This window comes from Monodon monoceros, unplaced genomic scaffold, assembly GCF_005190385.1.
Source record: "Monodon monoceros isolate NGI ecotype Baffin Bay Population unplaced genomic scaffold, NGI_Narwhal_1 Super_Scaffold_18, whole genome shotgun sequence".
Lineage (NCBI taxonomy): Eukaryota > Metazoa > Chordata > Mammalia > Artiodactyla > Monodontidae > Monodon > Monodon monoceros.
Window position 1 is genome coordinate 74340022 of NW_021703774.1, and position 26347 is coordinate 74366368.

Here is a 26347-nt window from a genome sequence, read left to right on the forward strand (position 1 = left end):
CTCGGCTTCGCTGGCCGGAACAAGAGTGGACGGAAGCACGAGCTCCTGGCCAAGGCCCTGCACCTCCTCAAGTCCAGCTGTGCCCCCAGCGTCCAGATGAAGATCAAAGAGCTTTACCGCCGACGCTTTCCCCGGAAGACCCTGGGGCCCTCCGATCTTTCTCTGCTCTCTCTGCCCCCTGGCACCCCTCCTGTAGGCTCTCCTGGTCCTCTAGCTCCCATCCCCCCAGCCCTCTTGGCCCCTGGCACCCTGCTGGGCCCCAAGCGTGAAGTGGACATGCACCCCCCTCTGCCCCAGCCTGTGCACCCTGATGTCACCATGAAACCATTGCCCTTCTATGAAATCTACGGGGAGCTCATCCGGCCCACCACCCTCGGTATGGCTCTTTGTGATCCCTGGGTCTTCCTGGACTCCATGCCTCTTTCCCAAGCCTTTCTTAGGCTTTAGTCCTCTGGGATCAGCACCCTGGAATAGGGGCAACTTCTGTGGCTGCCTGTGCATGGGCTTGGGAATAACTGCCCCTTTGTGTCCTCAGCATCCACTTCTAGCCAGCGGTTTGAGGAAGCGCACTTCACCTTTGCCCTCACTCCCCAGCAAGTGCAGCAGATTCTCACATCCAGGTACATCTCTTTCAGTCGTCCTGCCTCATCCTTGGGTGGTTACCCTTAGACTCTGCTCTCTGACTTTCTTCTCTTCTGCCCTGCCCTCCTTCCTCTCCATCCTCCTGCACCTGCTTTGTCCCTCATTCTCTTGTATGTCCCTTCTCTATTCTCTGGACATCTAACTTTCTGTGTCTCTTTTCACCCCTGCCCTTCAGGGGCCACATACTGACATCTCTCCTCCCTCCCTCTTCCAGAGAGGTTCTGCCAGGAGCGAAATGTGATTATACCATACAGGTGCAGCTAAGGTGAGTTGACTCTCCCTCCCCTCAGGGATACCCTGCTCTGCCATGTCCACCCCAGCCCTAGGATTCTTGTTTGGAAGCTGAAGGCTACAGATATCCATGACTGATTTTCTGAGGTTGCCTGCCTCTCTCTGCAAGAACTGCCTCCCACCCTTTCATCTTCTCTCATCTCTTACCAGGTTCTGTCTCTGTGAGACCAGCTGCCCCCAAGAGGATTACTTCCCCCCCAACCTCTTTGTCAAGGTCAATGGGAAACTGTGCCCCCTGCCGGTAAATGCTCTTCCCTTCTTCTGGCAGTAACCCCTTCCCTGTTTTAGTTCCTAAATGTTACATCTTTTATGAAAGAGACATGCCTGACATAGTAGGTGCTCGCTTTACTGACTGAATCAATATAATCTAGAGAGTACCAAGATAGGGCTGAACAAGTGTTCTCTCAGAACCCAGAGGGGGGATATTAGTTCAACTCAAAGGTTCAGGAAAGATTCTCAGAAGTGATGACCCTAGAGCTGAGGGTTGGAAGAAGTGGGGTATCCCTACTCTTCCTCTTCAAGAACTCAGTGAGCAGGTTCCTATTTATCTGGTCAGTGAGTAAGTTCTCCTTTTTCCCCAGGAATGAACCCTGCTGCCAACCCTAGAGAGTGCCCCAGTTTTTTGAGTCACTGAATGGGCCCCCGTCTCACTCATCTCAGTGAGTGAGCTGACCTTCTCTCCAGAAAGCGAGTGACCTAAGACAAGGTGTCTTAACCAGGCCCTCCCTCCCTCCCTCCCCCAGGGTTACCTTCCCCCTACCAAGAATGGGGCTGAGCCCAAGAGGCCCAGCCGCCCCATCAACATCACACCCCTGGCTCGACTCTCGGCCACTGTTCCCAACACCATCGTGGTCAACTGGTCGTCTGAGTTTGGACGGGTGAGCGTGGCTGAGGCTGGGGGCCTGGAGAAGCCTGCAGGGAGTGAGAGGGAATCATCCAGTGCATTGGGCTGGGGAAACATCTTTCTCTTCATGGGTCTCTCTGCATTAACTTGCTGTCTCTGGCCCTCATGTGACAAGGTGGGGGGCTGCTGGTGGTGGTGGTGTAGTGGTATACGAAGCAGAGGCTGATTGTCTCCCCCCGCACCTCCAAGTAGAATTACTCCTTGTCTGTGTACCTGGTGAGGCAGCTGACTGCAGGAACCCTTCTACAAAAACTCAGAGCAAAGGGCATCCGGAACCCAGACCATTCCCGGGCACTGAGTGAGTAACATCCCGTCCCTCTTCTCTCTGACCAGTATCCAATTCTTCCTGGCCCTCAAGCCTTTACAGTTAAAACTCATACCCCTCTTATGACAACTTACTTCACCTCTCACATGAACCCCAACCCGTGCCGTACCCCTGTTACCAATCTTTGTGGTTGAAAAGTGGGGCCACTTCAGGCATTGACACCCTTGCATTCCCAATTATACATCTGCTTTGCACCTCGCAGACCTTAACTCCAGCCCTGTTGGAATTTGGGTTCTCCAGACTAGAAAGTGTCTTTAAGTATCATCAACACTAACCCTCTTGTGATGCTTCAATTCCCTCTAGGTCATCTCTGCCAAAGTGTCACCCAGCTGTATTTAAGCATCTTCAGGGATGGGGAAATCTCTCCCCGCCACCTAGCCTTCGTAATGCAGATCCCAGACCACCCCCATGTGACATCCCATTGGCCCCCAAAGGCGCTCTACCCAGCCGCCTCTCAGCCAGAGCCATCTGCTTCTGGCCTCACCACCTCCCGGGCTTCTCTCCAGCCTTGCTGACCCCATGGCTCTGGCCCCACTCTTGTTTCAGTCAAGGAGAAGCTGACCGCTGACCCGGACAGTGAGGTGGCCACTACAAGTCTCCGGGTGTCACTCATGTGCCCGGTGGGTACAAGGGAGAAGAGAAGGGGGAGGAGTGGTGGGTTAAACCTCTAGACTCAGAGGAGGGCTCCTAGGGCTATTAGAGTGAGGCTCTCTGGAACATGGGGACTCTGACCAGAGAACTCGTCTCTCCTCAGCTAGGGAAGATGCGCTTGACTGTCCCTTGTCGGGCCCTCACCTGCGCCCACCTGCAGAGCTTCGATGCTGCCCTTTATCTACAGATGAATGAGAAGAAGCCAACGTGGACATGTCCTGTGTGTGATAAGAAGGCTCCCTATGAATCTCTTATCATTGATGGGTAGGGCTGTTCTGCATTCAGCTTCCTTTTACCTAGGACATCCACTAGGACTGGCCCCTGCCCCCATATATAAATATATATCTGTAACTTACTTCCCCTCCCAACTCTTAACATATCTGTCTCTTTTATATAAATATTACCTATCTATTTATCTATCTCTCCCTCCAACATTGAGGACTTCACTACACACCGTACTAAGTACTTTGCATGCCTTATCTCATTGAGTCCTATGAGGTGCCAGTAACCCTGTGTGAGATAGGTACGGTCATTACAGGTGAGGAAGCTGAGACCTAGAGAGACCGAGTATCTTGCTCAAAGTTACAGCGTTAGTAAGTGGCAGAGCCAGTGTATCAAACTGTTACATCAAACAATTACCTGACCTCTTACTGAACATAGCAATAAAGTTCTTTTGATCTAGCGACTCCTAACCTGCTTCCAGAGCCTACATTATGGTTCTTGTTCCCAGTGCCTCTTTTTCTTTTTTTTTTTTCTTTTTGCGGTACGCGGGCCTCTCCCGTTGTGGAGCACAGGCTCTGGAAGTGCAGGCTTAGCGGCCATGGCTCACGGGCCCAGCCGCTCCGTGGCATGTGGGATCTTCCCGGACCGGGGCACGAACCCGTGTCCCCTGCATCAGCAGGCGGACTCTCAACCACTGCGCCACCAGGGAAGCCCCCAGTGCCTCTTTTTGAGGTAGCTTATAGAGTTCTGTTATCTCTGCTCCTTCTGTTTTGTTCCTAGTACTACATGGAACACGTGCTTAGAATGTACTTATTTTAAAACTCAGCATTTAAAATTTTCAAAGCTCTTTTATGCACCTTACTTTATTTGATTCCAACAACTCAGAGAGGTCAGGAGGGTGGATAACATCCCTAATTTACAGGTGAGGAAACTGAGGTTCAGGAAGGTGAGTCCCAGAACTCCCTGGCTACTGTTGCAGCCATCTCCCAGCCACATGAATTCCTATCTCTCCCCTCCCCTAGTTTATTCATGGAGATTCTTAATTCCTGCTCGGATTGTGATGAGATCCAGTTCATGGAAGATGGATCCTGGTGCCCAATGAAACCCAAGAAGGAGGCATCTGAGGTTTGCCCCCCGCCAGGGTATGGGCTGGATGGTGAGTGACCCCCTGTCCCCCAGTTGAGCTAAGTCTTGTATGTCCTCTTCTCTGAGACACAGTCTTCTTACCAACCACAGGCCTCCAGTATAGCCCAGTCCAAGAGGGCAATCCATCAGAGAATAAGAAGAAGGTTGAAGTTATTGACTTGACAATAGAAAGCTCATCAGACGAGGAGGACCTGCCCCCGACGAAGAAGCACTGTCCTGTCACTTCAGCTGCTATCCCAGCTCTACCTGGAAGCAAAGGGTATGAATAGGCTGAATCTATAGCAGAAGGGAGAGGAAGAAGTCAGGAACGCTTTCTGATCACTGGGCAAACTCGGGGGCAGAGAGGGGACTTGAGAGGCTGAGCTGGGTGAGGACATCTGTGATTCCTTCTGTCTCCTCACAGAGTCCTGACATCTGGTCACCAGCCATCTTCGGTGCTACGGAGCCCTGCTATGGGCACGCTGGGCGGGGATTTCCTGTCCAGTCTCCCACTACATGAGTACCCACCTGCCTTCCCACTGGGGGCTGATATACAAGGTATGACACTGATCACAAGGTGGGGCCGTGCACTGCCATATCCTCCCCCAAACCAGCTCACAACCCTTGCTCCTTTTCAGAGCTTTTTGGCTGTTTTGCAAAGGGCCACAATCCAAGGAACTTTGATACTGTGTGTGTGTGTGTGTGTGTGGGTGGGTGGGTGTGGGTGGGTGTGGCTGTGTGCGCGCGCGCGCGCGTGTGTGTGTGTGTGTGTGGTGAAGGGGTCAGATAGGAGGTTGATTTTAATTTTTCTTCTCCTACCAGGTTTAGATTTATTTTCTTTCCTTCAGACTGAGAGTCAGGTAAGTGGTCCCTTCTCCATCTCAGATCGCTGAAGCCTCCTTTCTAGGCGCTGATGGGCCCCCTTACTCTCTCATTTTCCCCGGGGACCTTAATGTGCTTCTCCATGAAGGAAGGAAACTGCGGTACAGGCAGTTTATTTCCCTCCTAGGCCCCACTGGGATTTCTTCGGATTCTGACCCATGTCTTACTCTGTCCTCTGTTACTTACTGTTCTGTCTCCATAGTTTTTAGTGTAGTTCTGTGCCTGTCTGCTCACCCCTCCCCACCCCCCAAACCCATGTGCACTTGAGCACCATGACTGCCCCAGCCGGACATTCCACACATTTCAGACGCCCACAGGGCCGAGAATCTAGCAAGCTGGTGGGGCTGTCTCCAGGCAGGGAAGAGGGGTGGGGTGTGGGGAAGTAGGGGAAGGAGTCAGAGGGAGGCTCTCCTGCTTCTCAGAGAATACTTTGGGATCCTGAGGGGTTTATTTATCCCATATGATATTTCTGAGATGAGTGACTGGGAGGCGGTTTGTAAAGTCAGGATAAAATCTTAAACCATGCTCTTGATTCCTCCCAGCACTATAGTCCGTCCGTCATCACCTCGCTAGACGAACAGGATGCCCTGGGCCACTTCTTCCAGTACCGAGGGACCCCTTCCCACTTCCTGGGCCCGCTAGGCCCCACGTTGGGGAGCTCTCACCGCAGCACCACTCCGGCACCCCCTCCTGGCCGTGTCAGTAGCATTGTGGCCCCTGGGGGAAACTTAAGGGAGGGGCATGGAGGACCCCTGCCCTCAGGTCCCTCTTTGACTGGCTGTCGGTCAGACATCATTTCCCTGGACTGAGTCCCCTGGATTGTGGAGCCTTCACCGCCTCGCAACACTGAGCAAGTATGCTGTGGAGTCTGGAACCCTGGCCGCTCTGACCCATCAGAAGGGCTTTGGTCAAGGCCAGAAAGATCTTCATGGACACCTGTTTTTGGCCTTATCTCTGCCTGACAAGGCTAGCACCCAAAGGGTTAATATTTAACCTCTTTTAAAGGACATTTGGGGTCTGTTTTTGGAAATGTTCTTTGATGTCCAGCCCATTCCTTTGGGTCTGTTAACCTAGGCAGTGGGAGGCAAATGGGATGGGATGTGAGTTGGGGAAAGGGCTGAATCCTCAGCCTTGACTGTCTAAAGCCTCGTGGGGAAGGGGCCCTTCTCGTGTCCCCCAGATGCCCTCTCTTCCCATTCCCCAAAGCCGGCTGTGTTCCTTCCCCATATCCGTTGTCTCTTCACGTCCATTCCGTTCTCTTTGGCCAAACAGACAGCTGGAGTAACTGAGATAGGCAGACACATGGACAGAGAACTCTATTTTGGGTTGCATATTTTTTGTGTGTAAACAAGAAAAACCAAAATACTCCAAAGATGACTTTCCCTGCCTCCTGCTTCCCAGTGTGACGGAGGAGGAGATAAGGCCTTAGCCCTGATCCCCAGGGGTTTGGGAGAAGGGCCTGGCCAATCGCCTGGGTCTCTCTATTTATATATTTAAGTAAGTTCACAATGATGCTTATGCTGACCAGCCTGGACCCTGAGCTTCTAAAGGCCCATGGCCCTGTGGTTAGGTCTGGCTCATTCTGCACCTTTCCTGGGAGGTGGGAGCACCCATGTGCTCTCTCCAGTCTCCCTTTTCAGGCTCCTCTAGGGCCTAGGATCTACGTTGTAATTTTACTTTCTATTCCCACAGTTGTAGCAAAGTTCTTACCCATAATAAAGGTTGTGGATGTTCTGTGAGTGTCACGGAGGTGGGCTGGGGAGGGATTAAGCACTTTGCTTTCCAGATCCCTGGTTTGTCGGGGGTGGGATGGGCCACGTTCTGTTCTTCCCTTGCAAGCTCTGGGTCCGAGTGAGCTCCACTTCCACATGGTAGGGGTGTCACACTGAGGATTTCCAAGGGCAGTTCTTTCTTCCTTTCTTTCCCCCACACCCATAAAAACACTAGGCCATTCAGCCCAACACTGTGGAGTCCTTAAGTCCTTCCTCATCCTTACCTGCCCAGATGCTGTAGCCAGAGCCTGAGGGCAAACTTGGTCCCAGTGCTGACCCTCTCTTTGCTATCTGCCGTGGCTGGGGTCGTCCGCAGCAGCGTGGACGTGGGCAAGACCAGAGGTCGAGCTCCTCCATTCTCTTCTAGTTCCACCGCACTGCAGAATGACAGCTCCTGTCTGGGCTGTGCCTTGTGGCTTAGCCCACTTCTGTATCCATAAGGTCATCTGATCCTCCCAACCACCACAGGAGAGGGGTGGGTGGGTGTTAACCTCATTTTACAGAAAGGAGGGTTAAATGACTTGCCCCCATGAGAGAGTAGGACTGAAACCCAGGTCTTCAGTGCTAGCCAGTTGGACAGGAACCCTTGGAGTATCAATGGGCAATATCTTTGATCTCATGTGCTCTCTTCATTATCAGTTGACCCACTCCCTCCCTAAATCTCCCCCACAGCACAAAATTTCCTCTGAACTTCTCAGTGTGTATGTGTTGGTGTGTTGGAGGGTTAGGGAGAAGCTCCTACTTACAGGACAGAAGGCGGTAGGTCCTGGGGAAGATGTCTGGGTGTCTCTGTCCCATCCTCTGTGGCAGCCACCGCAGCTGCTACATCTGGTCCCAGCCACATAAGGGCGTTCACCTCTCTTGGGTTTGGTTGGATCCGGGCCTGGAGCCAGACATGTTGATCCCTTAGTCATGGCCTCTCTCAGAAGACCTGTTCTGGATCACAGCCAACCCACAGGTGGAGTGGAGAGACTTGGGGCAGGGACAAGGGGAGAGGCTACTGGATTTCTTGGTTATCTCTGACCTTCCCTCTCCCCCTCCTTAGTGATAGTCGGAACCAGTCTGTTTGGTTCTCCTAAGCCGCATTTCCTTCCTCTACTGCCAGCCCTACCTGTAGCTGCTGCTGTGACTCCTGGGAAATGACAAGTAGATAGAGAATGATGTGATGGTATTTGGGGAGACCCCAGCTCAGCCTAGGAGGGTAGCCAGACTAAGAGAGAAGAAAACAAAAATGAGAACTTCCTGTTCCTTTTTGGGGCTTTGTAAATGCAGCTGAGGAAGTGGAGAGTAGAAGTGGTGGAGGAGGGACATGGGTAAGGGTCGTGGGCTTGGGAACTCCAGACCACCCACACTCCATCGGGTCCCATGTGGTCAAGGCAAGTGTGGCTGTTCTCTGGGCTTTGGTGGGTTAGAAGCTGTTAAGGGCTCCCAGGTCCCTGTCTCACCTCCCATAACCCCAGAGGGACCCAAAAGAACTGGCCCTGGGGCAGCTGTAGTCCACTCTCCTCCCAAAGCTCTCGAAGTCCTCCGTCCAGCAGCTGGGAGTGAGGGGGCAGGAGGTCAGAGAGGCCACCGCCTGACTCCTCCAAGTCCTGTGTTTGCCCTTCCCTCAGCCCACACCCAAGGTGGTCCCTCCTTCAGGGCAGGGTGCAGGTTGGGTCAGTGGATTGGCTACCTCTTCATCAGGTTCCACGTGCCCACCTGCAACAACAGTGGGACCAGCAGGTGAATGGTGGTGTTCCTGGTCAGGGACACTCACTCACTGTTTACACTGCCCCCTCCTCCAGTGGGCACAGATGCAGTTGTAGCCCCTTGTGATTATGGGACCTGTTGATACCACATTTCTGGGCCTACTTCTCTGTCATTCTGAGACTGGGAATAGCACTGTTGGGTAAAGGGCAGATTTCTTTCCTGGACTTAGGGCCTTGCCCTCAGACCGCTCACCTGGGGGTACCCAGAGGTTGGGGGAAACGTTGAGAGCGCATGTCCTTCGGGTCAGCAAGACAGTCTGATCGCTGGACTGCAGAACGACCGCCACAGCCAGATCCACACCTCGATTCGTGGGCAGCTCGGCCCCAGGAGCCCTGGGCTGCTGATCCAGGGCCGAAAAAGGGCAGAAAGGGGGTCGCTGGGGGGAGGGATCCGCTGGGGTTAATATCTCAAAAGCGAGGCGTGGCTTTCAAAAACTGGGCGACACCCAGATGGGGAAAGAGGCCACGGCAGGCGACTGGCCCCCAGGCCTCTCGCCTCCAGCCCCCACCCGATCCCAGTCCCTACCTTCGGCCCTTCACCCCCCGCCCCCGCCCCGTGCGCCCCCGTCTCCGGACCTGGAGCGGGAGCCTGGCGGAGGCGCCTGGGAACGGCCTGTGTGAGAGGACGAGTTGTCCCCGCTTGAGGCCGCAGTACGTGGGCCACGGCCCGAGCCCCGGCCCGGCGCCCAGGAGGCCACACACGCTCTGCGCGAAGCTCACCGACTCTGGCCGTCCAGACAGGAGAAGCACCCTCGCCGCCGCCATAACGCGGCTCTGGGGTCTCTGCGGCCCACTCCGCGCCCTCTAGTGGCCCAGCGGGCTTCCCCTCGGAGCCTTCCGCCGGGTGGGAAGGAAGCCCGGCTTCCGGGACTTCCCCCGGGAAATTTAGGCATGACACTTGGGGATGAACCAGGGGTGTGATAGGTAAATGACAAAGGGGAACACCTCTAAATCCTCAGCTCCTCTTTTCCTCCCATCTTCTGTTTAGGAAAATGATCCCCAGACGGAGTGATTTCTGGATTCACGTGTCATCTCCCACCAGCCATGGGCGGAACGATAAGCACTCCTCCATGGCACTCTGCACACCTATCTGGTATAGCAGGTAACACCTCCAATTAGTGAATTACATCTGTCTCTTAGCCAGACACCCAAGAAACATTTTTGACACCTTCCCTTTTTTTTTCTCGTTTAATTTATTTATGGTTGTGTGGGGTCTTAGTTGCAGCATGTGGGATCTTTTGTTGCTGCCTGTGGGCTTCTCTATAGTTGTGACATGCAGGCTTCTCTATAGTTGTGGCATGCAGGTTCCAGAGCGCCAGGGGCCTAGTTGCCCCAGCATGTGGGATCTTAGTTCCCCAACCAGGGATGGAGCCGGGCGTCCCCTGCATTGGAAGGCGGGTTCTTAACAACTGAACACCAGGGAAGTCCCACCTTCCCTTTCTTTCTTTTCACTCAAATGGCAACCAAGTGCAGCAGATTCTACTTCCTTAAACTTTCTCAAATCCATGTCTTAATCTCCAGCCACCATTGCCCAGTTCAAGCCTTCCTCATATTCTGCCTGAGATACTATTACAAGTCTTTAAATAGTCCTGCCTCCACCAATTCATTCTCTACAGTGCGGCCAGAGTGATCTTTCTAAAATACAGATCTGCTCACTTTGCTTCCCACTGCTCTCAGGATAAGATAAGCTACTTAACACAGCATCCTTGCTACACACCCACCAGTCCTTGCCCCTGCCTGTCAATTCTGGCAGGACATAGGCCCTGTTTTTCAGTCACGTGTTATTCCCTGTTCCCCCAAGAAACAGGCTGTGCTTCCCTCTGGGATCCTTTTTCCCTTCCACCTGGCAAATCCCCATCTTTCAAAATACGGATTGTGTCACCTTCTCTATGCTCCCTTTCCTGCCTGACCCTTTTCCCCTTTGCCTCTGTACGATACTTTCCCACTATAGCCCCCCCCCCAACACTTCCTTGTACTTATCTGTCTCCCTCCACTAGGCTGTATGCTCAAGGCTATTCATCTTTGCATCCCCAAGGCCTGGGGACATACCGGGCACATAACTGGTGCTCAGTAAATGATGGTAAGTGCCTTGAAGGCAGAGATGGTATTGTATTTATCTTTGTATATTATACCTAGTATAGTGGCTGGCAATTAATTGGCATTCAAATGTTTAATGAATTAGAACTAACACTGGTAAGAGGAAACTGAAGAGATTATAAAACAACACCTGCTTTAAATGAAACTGAAGCTGCTGGGACAAATTATGTCAACTAGATTAGTCATCTGTCCATGGTACTAGGAGAGAGAAGTTAGAATTGCCAGTTTTTAGGAACCATGGTGAAGAGGAAGGCAGTGATTTATTGAGTGCTTACCACATGCCAGGCATTGTGCTAAGTGTTTCACATACATAATTTCAGACGTGTTAGAAGCCCGGAGCTGGCAAATGTAACTTTTATCCATAGATTCTACTGTGACTGCTTGGGCCAATCCACCTGCTAGCCCTGAAAATAGCTTTTATCCCCCCTCTGTGGTAGTCTTTCACATTCCCTACATTGTGTGTGTGTGTGTGTGTGTGTGTGTGTGTAAGATTACAGTTTAACAAAGTAAAGAACAGGTGTAGCCTTTTGAAAATGGAACGAACAGCTTTGGGAGAAGTTTTTCTCACTGTCAGGGATGTTCAAACACAGCCTTAGCTTGACTTCTTGGTGGGAACTGATGCATGTGATAGACGATTAATCTAGTTGATTTAAGGTTCTTTCCCCTGCCAAGATTTGATGAGGGTAGAATATAGTGATGATTCTAAAACAGGATCAGCAAACTTAAAAAAATATGTCAAACTCTTTCTGGTGTATTCTGGGTGGTAGGGATAGAGAGAGGGTTTCAGTACAAGAATCTGGAACTTATCCTACTGCAAAGAATGCATCTAGGCACCTCCTTTATTCTTCCTTCCAATCCCCTCAGATCTTCTGAGGAAGACTCTTCTTCTGGGTCATTGTCTCTTCACGGTGCTCTCGATGTATGACTCCAGCAGGAAGATGGTTTCAACCACCTGGATCTCACAGGCATCCAACCTTAGTGAAAAAGTGAAAGCATTTGCCCACACTGAACATTCATTAGCATATTTAAGATTAGAGGCTGGAGTGGGTGTGGTCATGGAGAATTTCTTGGTTACTCCTGAAAGTACTGGGCGGAAAGCAAGAGAACCAATAGATCATTCCTCCCACTTACTGAGCATCTCTCTTACGTGCCAGGTACTGTGGAAACTGCTGAGGATTCAAAAGATAAGGCCTCTGTCCCAGGAGAAGTTACATCCTAACTTGCAGTGAGGAGGAAGATAGCACCTGTTAAAGGCACAGGTGTAAAAGGACCTAGTGTGTTTTAAAATAGAAGCTGAGCGTGGCTAAGGCTTAAAGTGATTAGGAATAGAAGGGAACACACTTCATCAACCTGATAAAAGCCATCTACGAAAAACCCACACCTAGCATCATACTTCGTGGTGAAAGACAAAGCTTTCCTCCTGTGATCAGGAACAAGACAGGATGTCTGCTTTTACTTCCATTCAACATTTTACTGGAAGTTCTAGTCTGGAAATTAGACAAGGAAAACAAATAAAAGGCATCCAGATTGAAAAGGAAGAAGTAAAGCTATTTCTAATTCACAGATGACATGATCTTATATACAGAAAAAGCTCAAAGGATCCACAAAAAAACCTACCACAGCTAATAAATGAATTTAGCAAAATTATAGGATATAAAATCAAAACACAAAAATCAGTTCTATTTCTATACACGGGCAATGAAAAATTCAAAAATGAAGTTTAAGAAAACACTAAAGCAATTGCTTAGGAATAAATCTAACAAAAAAGTGCAAGACGAATACCAAAAACGACAAAACTCATTGAAGGAGACAAAGGAAGATCTAAGTAAATGGAAAGACCTTCCATGTTCATGAGTTGGAAGATTTAGTATCATTAAGAAAGCAATACTCCACAGAGTGATCTACAGATTCAAAGCAAAATCCCTATGAAGGTCAATGGTGAGCAGTGAAAGGAAATGAGGATGAAGAGATAGGCTGTTATGAGACTGTGAAAGGCCTTATATGTTATGCCAAGGAGTCTGGTCTTTATACTGTAAACGAGGAGTCAATATAGCATTTAAAGCAGAAGAGTGATATTGTCAATCACTTTAAAGATACTAACTGTGAAAGCATTATAAGAAATGGTTTGAAGCAGGAGGTGATTTGCAAAGGTCTGGCAAAGAGGTGAGGAGGGCCTGCATGGGAAGCAAGATGAAAGGCCAGATTTGGGACACACTGAAGTAAAATCAGCAGCTTTGGTGGATGAAAGTGTGTGTGTGGGTGGGGGGCGGCTGGTGAGTGAGGAGAAGCTGAACATGTCTTCAGAGTTTTTAGCTTAGGGAAATAGGTGGATTAAATTCTGTTAATTGAGGTGGGGAAGAAGAGAGTGAGTTTCGGTTTCCTCACCTTAAGTTGGAGGGGTAGCAGGATATCAAGATGGATTTGTCTGCAAGGTATTTTGAAACATACGTTTGAAGTTTATGATGCTTACTTGTTGACATTACGTTTCAGGGTCTCTAGCTGCTGGCGTTCAGGGGCTGTGATCATCTCCTCTATTTCTTGTAGCTGTGCCTCCTCTGCACCTGTAGCCTGCATAGATGCAATGATGGCTTCTACCCTCTGAGACTTTTCCAGTAGACGCCTGTCAGACAAACGCAACTCTGAGGCATGTCCTCTAGCCTTGGAGATTCTTTTATCCCATAGCCCTGGGGCATAGCTCCCCCTTTTACCATGTTCCTGGTCAAAGTGGATAATGTCACTCTCTAAGGAAGGACATTTTCTACAAGCTTAATTAGAAATGTGACTTCACTCCTGAAACTCTTGCTGCCTCTCATTTGTACTTAAAGTTTGGTGCCAGTTTATACATTGCTCATAAATTTAATCTGCAAAATTATTTCACTGGGGACATACAAGAAAAGTGTATACTAATGCATCTTTATGCCAACCTAAGCCAATAATTCAGTACAACCAGACTGGTTATTGTCTCTGTTGGTTTCCACTTCTACAGGAAATTTCCCCATAAGCCTTTTGGCCTTGTAAAATGTAATTACTCAACTGAAAATGTTACTCACTTGTTTTCTTTGGTTTCAAATTGCCTCCTTTCTATCAAGTTGGCTACACTCTGAGGGAAGAAAAGACAAGAAATGCTCACAGTTCTATTTAAGCAGCTCAGGCAAAATGGCTAAAGGGGGCATGAGGGTGAGACATCTCTGTGGATGGACTGGGGAGGAGTTACCTTGTAGCATCTGTGCAGCAACATTCGGGCAGCTGACAGGATGTTCACAGTATATAAATAGAAGGTCCTGGATGGGGCATGGTCTGGTGTTTTGGGAATTTCCTATTTGTCCATAGAAAGAAAAATAAGACTTTATACTTTTCTTCAGAACTGGCAAAGTAAACACCTGTCCCATCTGGAGCTACTCAGCCCTCTCTTTCACTTATACTTTCACTCTTCCCCAGTCACACAGCATCTGTGTTTATGGTACAATCAGCCACATGGAGGGTTGGGCTGCCCTGTTTTTTCCATTTGACTGTCAACATCCTGAGTGGAGAAGAAAGAGAAGGCACTTAACATTTACTAAGCAACTCTTATGTGCCAGGTAGATTGTATCTGATCTTATAACAAGCCATATTGTCTCTGTTACCACCATCCATCACCATTTTGTAGATGGGAAAAAAGATGGTAGGTAATTTGCTCAGTGTAACTGGGTAAGAGGCAGAGCTGTGATTCTGACTCCAAAATCCATTCTATCTGTTTCCTCATAGGGTATACTACACGGCTCTGCATGTAGTGATGACCCGATAGATTTAATCTACAATAAACTTAAGGCTCGAGGAAAGGACAAATCACACGGACTAGGAGTTAAAGAAAAAAGGGTAGGGTGATTCTGGGGTAATTTCTTGGCTATGCCTCTTTTTTACTAGGCCAGTTAAAGCTCCACAGTTATCTTTCAAGTGCTTGCTATGTCTTTGTTAATCTTTTTTTTTTCTGTCTCAGAGCTGGATACAGTTTGTTTGGGGTTCAGAATGTTTGCTTCAGGAGTTCCTCTCATCCTAGGTCAGCTCTGTTGGTTGGTGATTACTGTTACCTGGAGTGATATGAAATTTTCTGAGAGCATTTTATAAAGCATATCCTTTGCCTCCTTTGCTGGAATCATTGCAAAGTCTTCTACCTGTTTCTGCTCCAGGTGTTTCTTTTGTAAAACTAAACGGAATATTCTGGCACAGCGAGACCCAAATCTGTAAAGGAATAAAGAAAGCAAATGGCATGCCGACGTAGATTAGCTTTAGCTCTTAGTCACAGACGGTGCTTGTTCGGTTTCCATGTGTGGAGACAGGACCAGAGAGGAACAGCAATCAGAGAATTCCTTCATAACTCCACAGATTGATGACAATACTGCTAATCATAAGAGTCACCAACTGCTGACTCACTTGAATGCCTCAGTTCGTGCATTTGTAAGTAAAGGCTTTAGGAAGGATGGTTAATTGGCATCACTGGGAATTAAGCAGCAGGGTATTTAGGGTAAAGAGCTGTAGTAGGTGGGATCCATAGCAGTCCAGTGGAAAATGGGGCAAGATGTGCCAAGGTGTGTCTATATTGGTTACTGACATAATGACCAAGTCACTTGTTCAAATGGGGTGTGGAAAGGAAGTATCTGACCCCCAACCCCAATCAGGGTGACCCCCTTACCTCTCTTGTATGACCGACTCCAGAGTGGCTGTGGCTAGAGATCCTAGAGCCTTATGTAGGTCTTTATGTAGAGGGTTAAGGTTACTCCGTAATGTTTTGGCCCGGTCATTGTGATCTTAGTTTTATCCCCGAGTCTTTAATTTAAAACTTAAATACTATTTTGTTTTTCACACTAGTCTCATTTATGGTATGTAAGTATTTCGAAACCGTAATTAACTAAGGTGCTTAAGTCAGAGTTTTGCTTAACTAAAATTTGGTTCGTTAAAAGTCCCTTTCACTTCTTTATCATCAATGTTTTAGTTCAATTTTCTAACTTACTTAGTATACTAAATATCATCAAATCTTTTCTAAGTCACCATTCTGTTTCATAGTTCACGCTGCCTGACTGTAAGGAAATAACCACCCATAAGGATACTGATGACATACATTCCTCCACCACTGTCGCCAGACTTTCCAACAAACTCAAGCTATTAAAAAAAAGGAAAAAAAAAAAAAAGAGAGCTTGTGTTATTTGAATGGAAAGTCCAGTGATCCTGTTTCCAAAAGAGCAAATCTGGCCAAGAGTCTGCAGCAGGAAGCCCTCCTATCAGATGATGGTAGAGAAATTGTCTGAGCTGGCTAGGTAGAGAATGAGGCTACAGAAGACTGATAGCAGGCAAAAACTAATCGTAAATACAGCAGAAAAAAGAAAGAAAAGACTTACTGGATCATCTGCCAGCAGAGTGAGATACTGATCAAGAACTTGCTTAGAGATGTTGTAGCCAACAGGTAGGGATCTGAAGATCTGTGGAGCAAAAGATACAGTGAAAATGGGCCTGGGAACTTAGAACTGCTGACACTGCTGAAATAAAGATGTTCTAGTTTTAGATATCACAAGTATAACAATGTCCAAAAGCACAGCAGCATTGTTGGTAAGAGTAAAAAACTAGAAACAATTCACATGTCCAGTAATAAGGAATTCATTAAAATAAAGTACATCATGGCCATTAAGTGGAATATGATACGGCCATTATAAAGAATGAGGCAGATCTAAAAATACTGACATGAAAAGAAAGTTTACATATACTGTCATATGAAAGAAGCTAGTTTAGAACAGTACATAAGAGTATAACCCCATATTTTTTTGTTGTTAAAAAATACAGGGCTTCCCTGGTGGCACAGTGGTTGAGAATCTGCCTGCCAATGCAGGGGACATGGGTTTGAGCCCTGGTCTGGGAAGATCCCACGTACTGCGGAGCAACTGGGCCTGTGAGCCACAACTACTGAGCCTGCGCGTCTGGAGCCTGTGCTCCACAACAAGAGAGGCCGAGATAGTGAGAGGCCCGCGCACCGCGATGAAGAGTGGCCCCCGCTTGCCACAACTAGAGAAAGCCCTCGCACAGAAACGAAGACCCAACACAGCAAAAATAAATAAATAAATAAATATCTACATTTATGTGAGACTATACATATAAAAAAGTCTGAATAAAGATATGTACCAAACTACTGACAAGGATCTCTGGGGCTGGGATTATGCAAAACTATATATTTATTTAAACTGGGGTATGTTACATACAAGAAGCACAGATTTTAAGGGTACAGTTTGATGAGTATTGACAATTGTATATACCCACATAACTACCATCTGCAAGATACAGAACATGCCTGGCATTCCTGAAAGTTTGGGGAACTACAAGTTTAAAAAAATTATACATTTCTATGCTGTTTGAATACAGGTCATGTAATTACTTTTGTCATCAGAAAAAAACTTGTATTTAAATTTTGTTATATAGTAATTAAAAAAAAATTTAAATAATATAGCTATATTTAATGTGGATAAATATTAGTATAATTACAAAAAATTAGTATAATTACAAATAAAACATTTGAAATATTAAATATTAAATTTTCAATAAATAAAACAATGAACAAAGCATTTAAAACAAATTTAAAATATACAAAATATATTGAAAAAAACAAATATAAGGGGCCATATAATGTCCTGAGTACCAAGGCCCAGATTCCAAACAGTGGATTCTTGGAACAATTAAGAATAACTTATACTATATATATATATATATATATATATATAGATAGATAGATAGATAGATAGATATATATACAATGAAATACTACTCAGCCATGGATGGACGGACCTTGAGATTATCATACTAAATGAAGTCAGAAAGACAAATACCATACAGTATCACTTCTATGTGGAATCTAAAATATGACACAAATGAACTTATCTACAAAATAGAAACAGACTCATAGACATAGAGAACACACTTGTGGTTGCCAAGGGGGAGGTGGGTGGGGGAAGAATGGATTGGGATTTTGGGATTAGCAGATGTAAACTATTATATATAGAATGGATAAACAACAAGGTCCTACTGTATAGCACATGGAACTATATTCAATATCCTGTGATAAACCATAATGGAAAAGAATATGGAAAAGAATGTATATATGTATAACTGAATTACTTTGCTATACAGCAGAAATTAACACAACATTGTAAATCAACTATACTTCAATAAAATAAATTAAAAATAAAAAAAGAATTACTTATACTTTGACTAAGGTAATGGTTTAGGTTTTTAAAGGTTGAATTCCCAAGAGACCAAATATTTCAGTACCTACCACCTGAGAATAATCCCCATCCCTCCTCAAATAGCAAAAACCCTTCCTTTCAAGGTTCAGACCTCAACCTAATCTCAGGCTCTATGTATAATAATTATTATATCCAAGAGCCTGTCAGAAAACTAGTACAAGAACATGAAGCTCACCTCGTTGGAAGACAATGGCTGGGTGAAGGGGGCACTAGAGGAAGTGGTAATCTCACTCATCCGGAGCATGGTCCGCACGATCTCGCTGCTTGTCTGGGTTTGAAAAGTGAACTGGAAATCAGAATTCACTCTGCTGTGCTGGCTCTGGCTATATGCCAATGGCCACATCTGCAAATAAGTGAATATTCCTGATAGCCACTGTCCCACCCACTTAGATATCACCTGGTCCATCCTGTTGGCAACTGCACTGACAATGCCTTGGTCACGGAAGTGCTGGTGGAATCTGTCAAGGTTGGCCTGCCAATAAATCCCATCATCTGGAATGGGCTGAGGAGGAGAAAAAGATTAGAGAGAAACATTTAGATACAAGGAAGCATTTTCTAGTGAGAAGCTTGGATTTAACTGTTCACCGTTTCTTTTCCTATATAGTAGCAACTAAATTGGTTGGAGGAAAAAACCATTCAACCATGTGGATTTAGTGCCTCCACAATGACAAATTCACAACCCCCAACTTCAAACAGATTTTCTTTGCTTACCTCGAATCTTTGTCTATTTTAACTCTTTTCCAGTATTCTCAAAATCTCCCATTTGCCCCTCCCTTCTCTCTCAGCAGATGACCTTGCTTCTTATTTCAGAGAGCAAATAGAAGCCATTAGGCCAGAACTCATTCAGCGTGGTGCACACATCCCCACCACATTTCTTTATTTAAAAAAAAATTTGAGCTTCTCAAAGAGTTGGTCATCCCAGCTGTACCCCCATCCACAGGTTTACTCAACCCATTTCCACCGTTACACTGAAATGCCAAAGTTCCTGAGGAACCTGTTGCTAAGTTCAAAGAATACTGTCCAGTTCCAATCTTATTTGATCTTTCTAAAGCATATGACATGGTTGGACATTTTCTCCTTAACTCTATGTGGCCCCTTAGACTTTATGACACCATTCTTTCTTGGTGCTCCTTCTAACCACTCTGGCTACCCTTCCTCAGTCCCCACAGATTCCTTTTCCAGATCCCGTCTATAAATACTGGTGTTCCCCAGGGTTCTGTCCACAGCCCTCTTTTCTTTTCACTCTACATATTCTACTTAGGTGATTTAATCTGCTCTTAAGGTTTCAACTGTTCCAAGTCTATTACTTAATTCTAGAACTCTCTATTAAGTTCCAGGTGCATAGACTCAACTGCCTACTTCCATCTGTGACTTAAAACTTTCAAGTTTTCAGCTAACTACACTACAACCAACCCAGTTTCTTAAGCTAGAGACTTGAATACCATCCCCAACCCCTTGCTCTCCCTCATCTACTATCCAATTACCCAGTTCTATCTATTCTTTTTTTAAAAATTTATTTTATTTATTTATTTTTGGCTGTGTGGGGTCTTCGTTGCTGCAAGTGGGCTTTCTCTAGTTGTGGCGAGTGGGGGCTACTCTTTGTTGCAGTGTGCGGGCTTCTCATTGTGGTGGCTTCTCTCGTTGCAGAGCACGGGCTCTAAGCGCGTGGGCTTCAGTAGTTGTGGCTCGTGGGCTCTAGAGTGCAGGCTCAGTAGTTGTGGTGCATGGGCTTATTTGCTCCGTGGCATGTGGGATCTTCCAGGACCAGGGCTTGAACCCATGTCCCCTGCATTGGCAGGCGGATTCTTAACCACTGCGCCACCAGGGAAGCCCCCTATCTATTCTTTATATTAATCAGAAGTCTACTTTTCTTTATCCTGACTGTCATTACCTTATTTCAGGCTCTACTCTTGACTCACCTGGTTACTACAGTAGCCTCCTAACTGGTTTTCATTTTTCTTTTTCATATAGTGGACACTATAAAAAAGGGCAACTGGGTTTTCTGCATTTAATCTTGTTCCTTTTTCATCGTTCTCCCCATTTCTCATAGAGCAGTGCTTCTTTTTACCTTTTGGGCTCACAGTTCCCCTGAAGAAAGCTATGGAGTGCTCTAAAGAAAAATGCACATAGTACAGGTGGACTCTCTGAAACGCATCCATGGAGTTGTACAAGTTATAAACCACTGTACTATAGTAATATTTCTAAAATGTAAATCTAGCCACTTCATTCACCTGCCTAAAATTCATCAATGGCTCCCCATTGTCTTCAGGTTGAAGTCCAAACTTCTTAGTTAGTCAATCAAGAAATATTTATTGACGTCTTGCGAGTATTCCAGGTGCCAGGGACAAGACACTGTCCTTGAAGAGTTTATAGACTATTGGGAGTACAGAGACAAACACTTGTACAAATAATAAGTAATTTCAGCTACTTATAAATGCTGTGAAGATGAAATGCGAAAATGTGGTAGAGACTGGAGTAGAGGGTGGGCAATGGTGCTTGAGCTCTAAGAAAGTAGCATTTGAGCTGAGATCGGAATGATGAAAAAGAGGCAACTACATGAAGATCTGAGGGAAAAGTATTTGAAGCAGAAGAAATCCTAAGGGCAAAAGCCTGAAGACTAGAAAGAGTATGATACATTTGAAGGATGGAAAAAATGATAGAAGCTGGAACATAGTGAATGACAGAGTAGGAAGAGCTGAGGTTGGAGAGCCTTGTCTCCAGCAGATCATGTAAAGACCCAGCTCGGGCTTCCTTGGTGGTGCAGTGGTTGAGAATCTGCCTGCCAATGCAGGGGACACGGGTTCGAGCCCTGGTCTGGGAAAATCCTACATGCCATGGAGCAACTAAGCCCGCGCACCACTGCTACTGAGCCTGCGCGTCTGGAGCCGGTGCTCCGCAACAAGAGAAGGCCGCAACAGTGAGAGGCCCGCGCACCGCGATGAAGGGTGGCCCCCGCTCACCGCAACTAGAGAAAGCCCTGGCACAGAAACGAAGACCCAACGCGGCCAAAAATAAATAAATAAATTCATTAAAAAAAAAAAAAAAAAAAGACCCAGCTCATGTAAGGCTTCATAATCCACAGTAAAGAACTGGATTTCTTCTAAGAGTAATGGGAAGCTATTAAAGGAGTCAAAAATCAGTGATGTGTTGGGATTTTTTAAAAAGAACAATTTAGAAAGTCATTTTGGCTCTTAAGTAGGTATGAATGCAGGTAGGGAGACCACTTAGGAGAGTGTTGGCAAAGTCTTGACTACAGTGATAATGGTTTGGACTAGGGTGATGGCAGTGGAAACGATAAGAAATAGTCAGATTTCAATTATTTTTAGAAATTGGGTTGACAGGTTTTACTGTGAGATCAGATGGCTCCTAGGACTTTGGACTAAGCAAATGGTGTCCTGGGTGGTTGGCCTTGGTGGTGTCCCTAACTAAGATGAGGAAAGCTTAGGAGGGAGTAGATATCTGGGAGCAGGAAATCAATTACTCTGTTTTAGCCATACTACTTTTGAGATGCTTATCAGATGTTTTTACAGGGATGCTGAGAAGGCATCTGAATATAACAGCTCAGGTCTATACGTATCTTTCTAAACTCATTTATCACCACTCATCCCCATGGGTCTCTATGGTCCAGTCATACTGACCAATTTAAACTTTTTCTAGGCGCTTTTTCTGCCTAATCTATTACCTCTGTCCAATGACTGAAGTAAGTTAAGCCTCAGAAGGGACACAGCAACAGGGTTCACTCTTTGTTAGTCTATCCCTGGCCAATATTTAATGAAGTTCATAATCCTACTACTTCTCGATCCAAGAACGTTTAAGCTCTTTTGGGGCTTGTCATCTTAGTGCTCTTTCTGGCTTGCCTCAGGGTGAGGACTCCTAACCAAGAAGCCTCATTACCTCTTTGTTATCTGTGGTATGTTTTGGTCTCTTGGCCTTGGGCTCCCCAGTTGCATCTTCGTCAGATGATCTCCTCCTTTTACCTTTCCCTGCCAAACAAAACAGTTACACAGTTAGGCTACATCTCATATGATAACAGGAAATGACCGAAGGTGAAAGCAGGTGTCTCTATCCCAAAGACATCTGTAGCTACCTCTAGGTTAGAGATGTTGAGGAGACTGAGGAACTACAAGAAATTCAAGTTAATGATGAAGTCATCTGAAACTCAACAAGTTCAAAAAGAAATTCACAGTCTTTCTCCCTCAAACTGCTCCTGCTCCAATGCTTCCTTTCACAGTGAACGGTACCATCATCCTCCCACATACTCAAGCCAGACACACAGATGTCATTCTTGATTTCTGTCTTCCTCACCCTTCCTATGTCTAATTTTTCACTGGTTTGTGAAAAATTGCCCCATCCTTTCTACAGACAGAAACATATTTTAAAAATGCAAATTAGATCATGTTACTTCCTTTAAAATCCTTTAGTAGTTTTCCCTTGCTCTTAGGATAAAGAACAGGTGCTTTACGAGGTCTTGCATGATCTAGCCCCTAACTGTCTGTCTAACCTTAACTTATGGCTCTCTTTCCTTTCCTCACTGTACTTTAACTATACTGATCTTCTTTTACTTTCTCAAATTCCTATTTTTTTCCTCACTACATACTATTCCTTTTGCCAAAAATGCTTATCCTCTGTACCCCTTCATACCTTACTTCACTGGTTGGCTCCTACTTCTGCTTCAAATCTTAGTTCAAATGCCACTTTCTCCAAGAAGCATGTGCCCAAGTCCCCAGGTAAATCTGGTCCCCTGTTATATATTTTCATAACATCCCATATTTTACCTTCATAGTACTTATCGCAGTTTGTTAGTTATATATCCATCAGGCTATTTGATTAATGTAAGCCTCCTATACTAGACTTAAGCCCCATACGGGCAGGGACCATAATGGTTTTTTCATCTCTTTATACCACAGTATCTGGCATAGAGTAAATCCTTGGTAACTGCTTAATTGATTGAGTCATTCATTTAACAATCATTAAGGAAGAATCTACAATTAGGTCAAATCACAGATCTAGGGGCCAAAATTCCTTACCTATCAAGCTCAGTTTAGGAACCAGGTACATGTCCTTTTCACTGATGACAAGAGTGGGGGCAGGTGGCGGTGGCCCAGGGTCTGAATTCTCAGTGGCAGGCACCAAGGGGCAACGCTGCACGAAGTGTGTGTCTGCTAGTCGCACAAATGTGTTTGAGACCTCAGCATAGTCCATGGTCTTGCCATCTGTATGACAGGAGGAAAGAGGCAAGTGAGATGGCCTCAGATAACTAAGGGTCCTCTCCTGCAGCCAGCCAATCTATGCTTTTGCTAACAGCTGTGGATACAGTACTGACCCTCCATAGTCTCTGTGAGCCGATCTGCTACTTTCTTCACGACAGCTGACATTGCCATCTTGCCATTCAACAGGAGCTCCTCAACAATCAGCTCGCCAGTGTCACTGTACAGTGTTTTGGCAGTATAGATGTATCGGGGATACCTAAGCATTCGCAACACCCGGCTGCACTGGGCTTCATACTCTACCACACCACGTTTGTGCACCTGATATATCACCAGGTTATGCTGGATGAGGACACAAAGGGCTTTTTTTACCTAGAGAAAACACAGAAGAAAGAGAAGAAAAATCTGAAGATGCAGCTCATTATTGCTGGCAATTTTTGTCCAACAGTTTCCTAAACATCAGGAGATGGCTGGAATCTCTGTGTGTCTTCCCTCTCTCCATTGGAATAGCTAATAAGAAGCGAATGTCAATGGAAGAAATCAGGAAGAGTCCTTGCTATCATGCTCATATTTCCTCTGATCTTTATCTTTCAAAGTACAATTTACTTCCCCTCTGTTATTTTTTTTTAAATAAATAAATAAATAAATTAATTTTTGGCTGCATTTGGGTCTTCCTGCTGCACGTGGGCATTCTCTAGTTGCGGTGAGTGGGGGCTACTCTTCGTTGTGGTGTGCGGGCTTCTCATTGTGGTGGCTTCTTTAGTTGCGGGGTGCGGGCTTTAGGCTCATGGGCTTCAGTGGTTGCGGCACGCGGGCTCGGCAGTTGTGGCTCGCGGGGACTAAGAGCACAGGCTCAGTAGTTGTGGCGCACAGGCTTCGTTGCTCCGCGGCATGTGGGATCTTCCCGGACCAGGGCTCGAACCCATGTCCCCAGCATTAGCAGGCAGATTCTTAACCACTGCACCACCGGGGAAGTCCCATCCCCTCTATTATTCTTATTCCTTAAACACAGTACTGAAATTAATAGACTCATGAATAAATGAAGTATGGCATATGGCAGAGGAGGAGCAAGATTTGCCTCAGAAGCCACGATGAGCCACTTTGAGAAGCAGAACCCTGGGCACTATGTCTCATCATCTTTCCCCTCCCAAATAACACTATTCTAATCCTAGCACAGACTTTGCTTTCTTTTCCATTTTGTGGGGTGGGGAGTAACAATATTCAAAGGTAGGTTAAAGAAATTAATGAAATGGAAGCAAATTACTGTGATCCAAACATACCTGATCCAATGATGTTCCTGTGTCATGGGCAATAACTCTTAGTGGCTGGCTGCCAGTTCTGATTAGGTGGACTCCAATTTTTTCTACGATCTCTCCAAAATGCTCTTGCAGCAACAAAGAACACAGTTTAATTTCTGCTTGAGTCATTGTGCTGAGGAGTCTCAGAGCTAGGAAAAAAAGAAAAAGAGGGTATGATGGGAAGTTTTTCTTTTATGTTGGGAGTAGAGCTGCTGAGTGTAAATTCATGTACTTTCTGGAGAGCAATTTGACAGCACATATATCAAAAGCCTTAAAATCTTGCATATCTTTGACCTAATACTTTTGTTTTGGATATTCTGTTCCAAGGGAATAATAAAAACATGTCACTTTAGAATACTGATATTCTGGAAACAATCTCATAAGTGATTATATCAATAAATTATGGTATACTCATATAATGGAATACTATGCCAACATTCACAATGAAGTATAATATGTATTAGTGCAGAAAATTGTTCATTACAAAGCAAAATGTAGAGGAAAGTTCAATTACTGTGGAAATAGCCCCACACGTATGCATGAAAAAAAAAGACTGGAAGACTATATATCAAGTTTATCTTTATGGGATCATGTGTGATTCTAGTTCTCTTTAAAGATCGGATGTAGATGGTTTTGCGATCTGTCACAGACCTCAGATTCTATACTTCATTGTTTGGAAGAATTAAGACCACTATTCACAGACTATTGGGACTGAACAGGCAATGACAACTTTGCAAAATAAACTAAGAGGTAAATGAGAGCTTCTCAACAGGGTGTTTCAAATAGGGGATGAAGTATGTTGTTGGCACGGCAGTATTTAATTCTGAAATTTCTATTCCTTGACAAAGTATACACAAAGAGAAACAGACATAGTCCACTGTATAATCACTTCCTTATTATCACAAGTGCTATCAAACACTGGTTTGTTCACTTATTTCTCCCAATTCCTCAGAAGCCAAGACTCTGCCTTTCAGTCTCACTATCCCCATCCACAGGTCTTTGGGGAAGCATCCCCAGACCCTCTGCCATCCCCGGAAAGTATTTCCAAGGAGTCCGGCTCCTGGCTCTTCACTTCTTTACCGCAGGTTCCTGTCCCGGACTGGGTCCCTGGGTCCAGAGACAGGGCCACCTCGTTCAGACCGCATTTTCCACTAACCTCTGGGTCAATGCCACGTAACGCCACCGACTTCCCCACTGCAGCTTCGTACAGCGCCCGCTAGCCGCCCGGGCAGAGGGGGAGCCCAAGGTCCTTTCGCGCAGGAGCACGGCCACCGAGGAGGACCGGCAAAGAGGCAAAACATGTGCCGCTCTACCCCAGCGTTTCGGTGGTTTCCGGGGACGCTCTTTCTTTCTTCTCGCTGGGAGATTGGAGGACCGGCGAGGGGCTGTTTGAGGAGCCGGCGGGCGGGCCGCGGCTGGCGGACTCTCCTTCCTGCACCTCTTTGGTGCTGGGAGGGGGGCCTCGGGGTCGCTGTTTGCGCCGCCGCCTCTGTGGGCCGGGCGAACTCACGTGACCCGCGCTGGCTCTGAAGCGGCTGGCAGCACTAAGGAAGCGGCGGCGGCGGCGGCAGAGGCGGCGACAGCAGCTGGGAGGTAGCGACCTGGAGAGCGACCGGCCGGCTGCCCTCTCGGACGGCCGCGGCGAAAGAGAAAAATGGCGGAGGCCTCGGCGGCCGGGGCCGGCGCGGGCGCCGCGGTTGCCGCGCACCGGTTTTTCTGCCACTTTTGCAAGGGCGAGGTCAGCCCCAAACTACCGGTAAGAGCTCTGTGTCCTCTGCGCTCGGGCATCGGCCTGGATTCCTCTCCCCGATATCCCGGAACGGGTCTTAAGCTTCCCGCCCATCCCCGACTCCCCTGACATCGGTCTCCCAAGTACTTGCTGCCTCCCAGTCGCTGGCCCCAAACCCCGGGCGTCCCG

At 46.6% G+C, this 26347-nt stretch overlaps 4 protein-coding genes across 11 annotated transcripts in view; 2 read left to right on the forward strand and 2 right to left on the reverse strand.

Moving 5' to 3' along the window:
* The first annotated feature begins 11 nt into the window (after positions 1–11).
* On the forward strand, positions 12–6776 carry PIAS3 (protein inhibitor of activated STAT 3). Of its 3 annotated transcripts, none has more exons than XM_029227402.1 (12): positions 12–376; positions 536–620; positions 1084–1174; positions 1677–1811; positions 2030–2135; positions 2709–2782; positions 2917–3077; positions 4058–4191; positions 4272–4440; positions 4585–4718; positions 4983–5020; positions 5585–6776. In XM_029227402.1, the coding sequence occupies exons 1-12, from the start codon at positions 97–99 to the stop codon at positions 5849–5851; spliced, it is 1674 nt and encodes a 557-aa protein (XP_029083235.1). In that variant the 5' UTR covers positions 12–96; the 3' UTR covers positions 5852–6776. The 3 variants fall into 3 exon arrangements, with proteins under 3 accessions (XP_029083235.1, XP_029083236.1, XP_029083237.1); XM_029227403.1 differs by adding an exon at positions 857–907 and having other exon boundaries at positions 4983–5736; XM_029227404.1 differs by lacking the exons at positions 4585–4718; positions 4983–5020; positions 5585–6776 and adding an exon at positions 857–907 and having other exon boundaries at positions 4272–4572.
* On the reverse strand, positions 3864–9620 carry NUDT17 (nudix hydrolase 17). 3 transcript variants are annotated; one of them, XM_029227405.1, is made up of 8 exons: positions 9142–9602; positions 8759–8942; positions 8490–8515; positions 8260–8352; positions 7926–8024; positions 7561–7697; positions 7039–7191; positions 3864–4427 (listed from the first exon to the last, which is right to left on the reverse strand). In XM_029227405.1, exons 1-8 carry the CDS (start codon positions 9328–9330, stop codon positions 4424–4426), a joined length of 885 nt encoding a protein of 294 aa, XP_029083238.1. In that variant the 5' UTR covers positions 9331–9602; the 3' UTR covers positions 3864–4423. The 3 variants fall into 3 exon arrangements, with proteins under 3 accessions (XP_029083238.1, XP_029083240.1, XP_029083239.1); XM_029227407.1 differs by having other exon boundaries at positions 9286–9581; XM_029227406.1 differs by lacking the exon at positions 7926–8024 and having other exon boundaries at positions 4204–4427; positions 9142–9620.
* A 924-nt stretch (positions 9621–10544) lies between these two features.
* On the reverse strand, positions 10545–26084 carry POLR3C (RNA polymerase III subunit C). Of its 4 annotated transcripts, none has more exons than XM_029227399.1 (15): positions 25586–25712; positions 24412–24578; positions 23248–23503; positions 22952–23137; positions 21819–21907; positions 18322–18426; positions 18100–18210; positions 16035–16115; positions 15747–15798; positions 15332–15392; positions 14730–14880; positions 13877–13978; positions 13713–13762; positions 13133–13282; positions 10545–11636 (listed from the first exon to the last, which is right to left on the reverse strand). In XM_029227399.1, exons 2-15 carry the CDS (start codon positions 24556–24558, stop codon positions 11555–11557), a joined length of 1623 nt encoding a protein of 540 aa, XP_029083232.1. In that variant the 5' UTR covers positions 24559–24578; positions 25586–25712; the 3' UTR covers positions 10545–11554. The 4 variants fall into 4 exon arrangements, with proteins under 4 accessions (XP_029083232.1, XP_029083230.1, XP_029083234.1 ...); XM_029227400.1 differs by having other exon boundaries at positions 11469–11636; positions 18100–18192; positions 25586–26084; XM_029227397.1 differs by having other exon boundaries at positions 18100–18426.
* Positions 25961–26347, forward strand: part of RNF115 (ring finger protein 115) — a 64338-nt gene continuing 63951 nt past the window's right edge. The window contains exon 1 of the mRNA XM_029227409.1: positions 25961–26185. Within this exon, the coding sequence (XP_029083242.1) occupies positions 26084–26185 (102 nt within the window). The 5' untranslated portion in view covers positions 25961–26083. The remainder of the gene's footprint in view (positions 26186–26347) is intronic.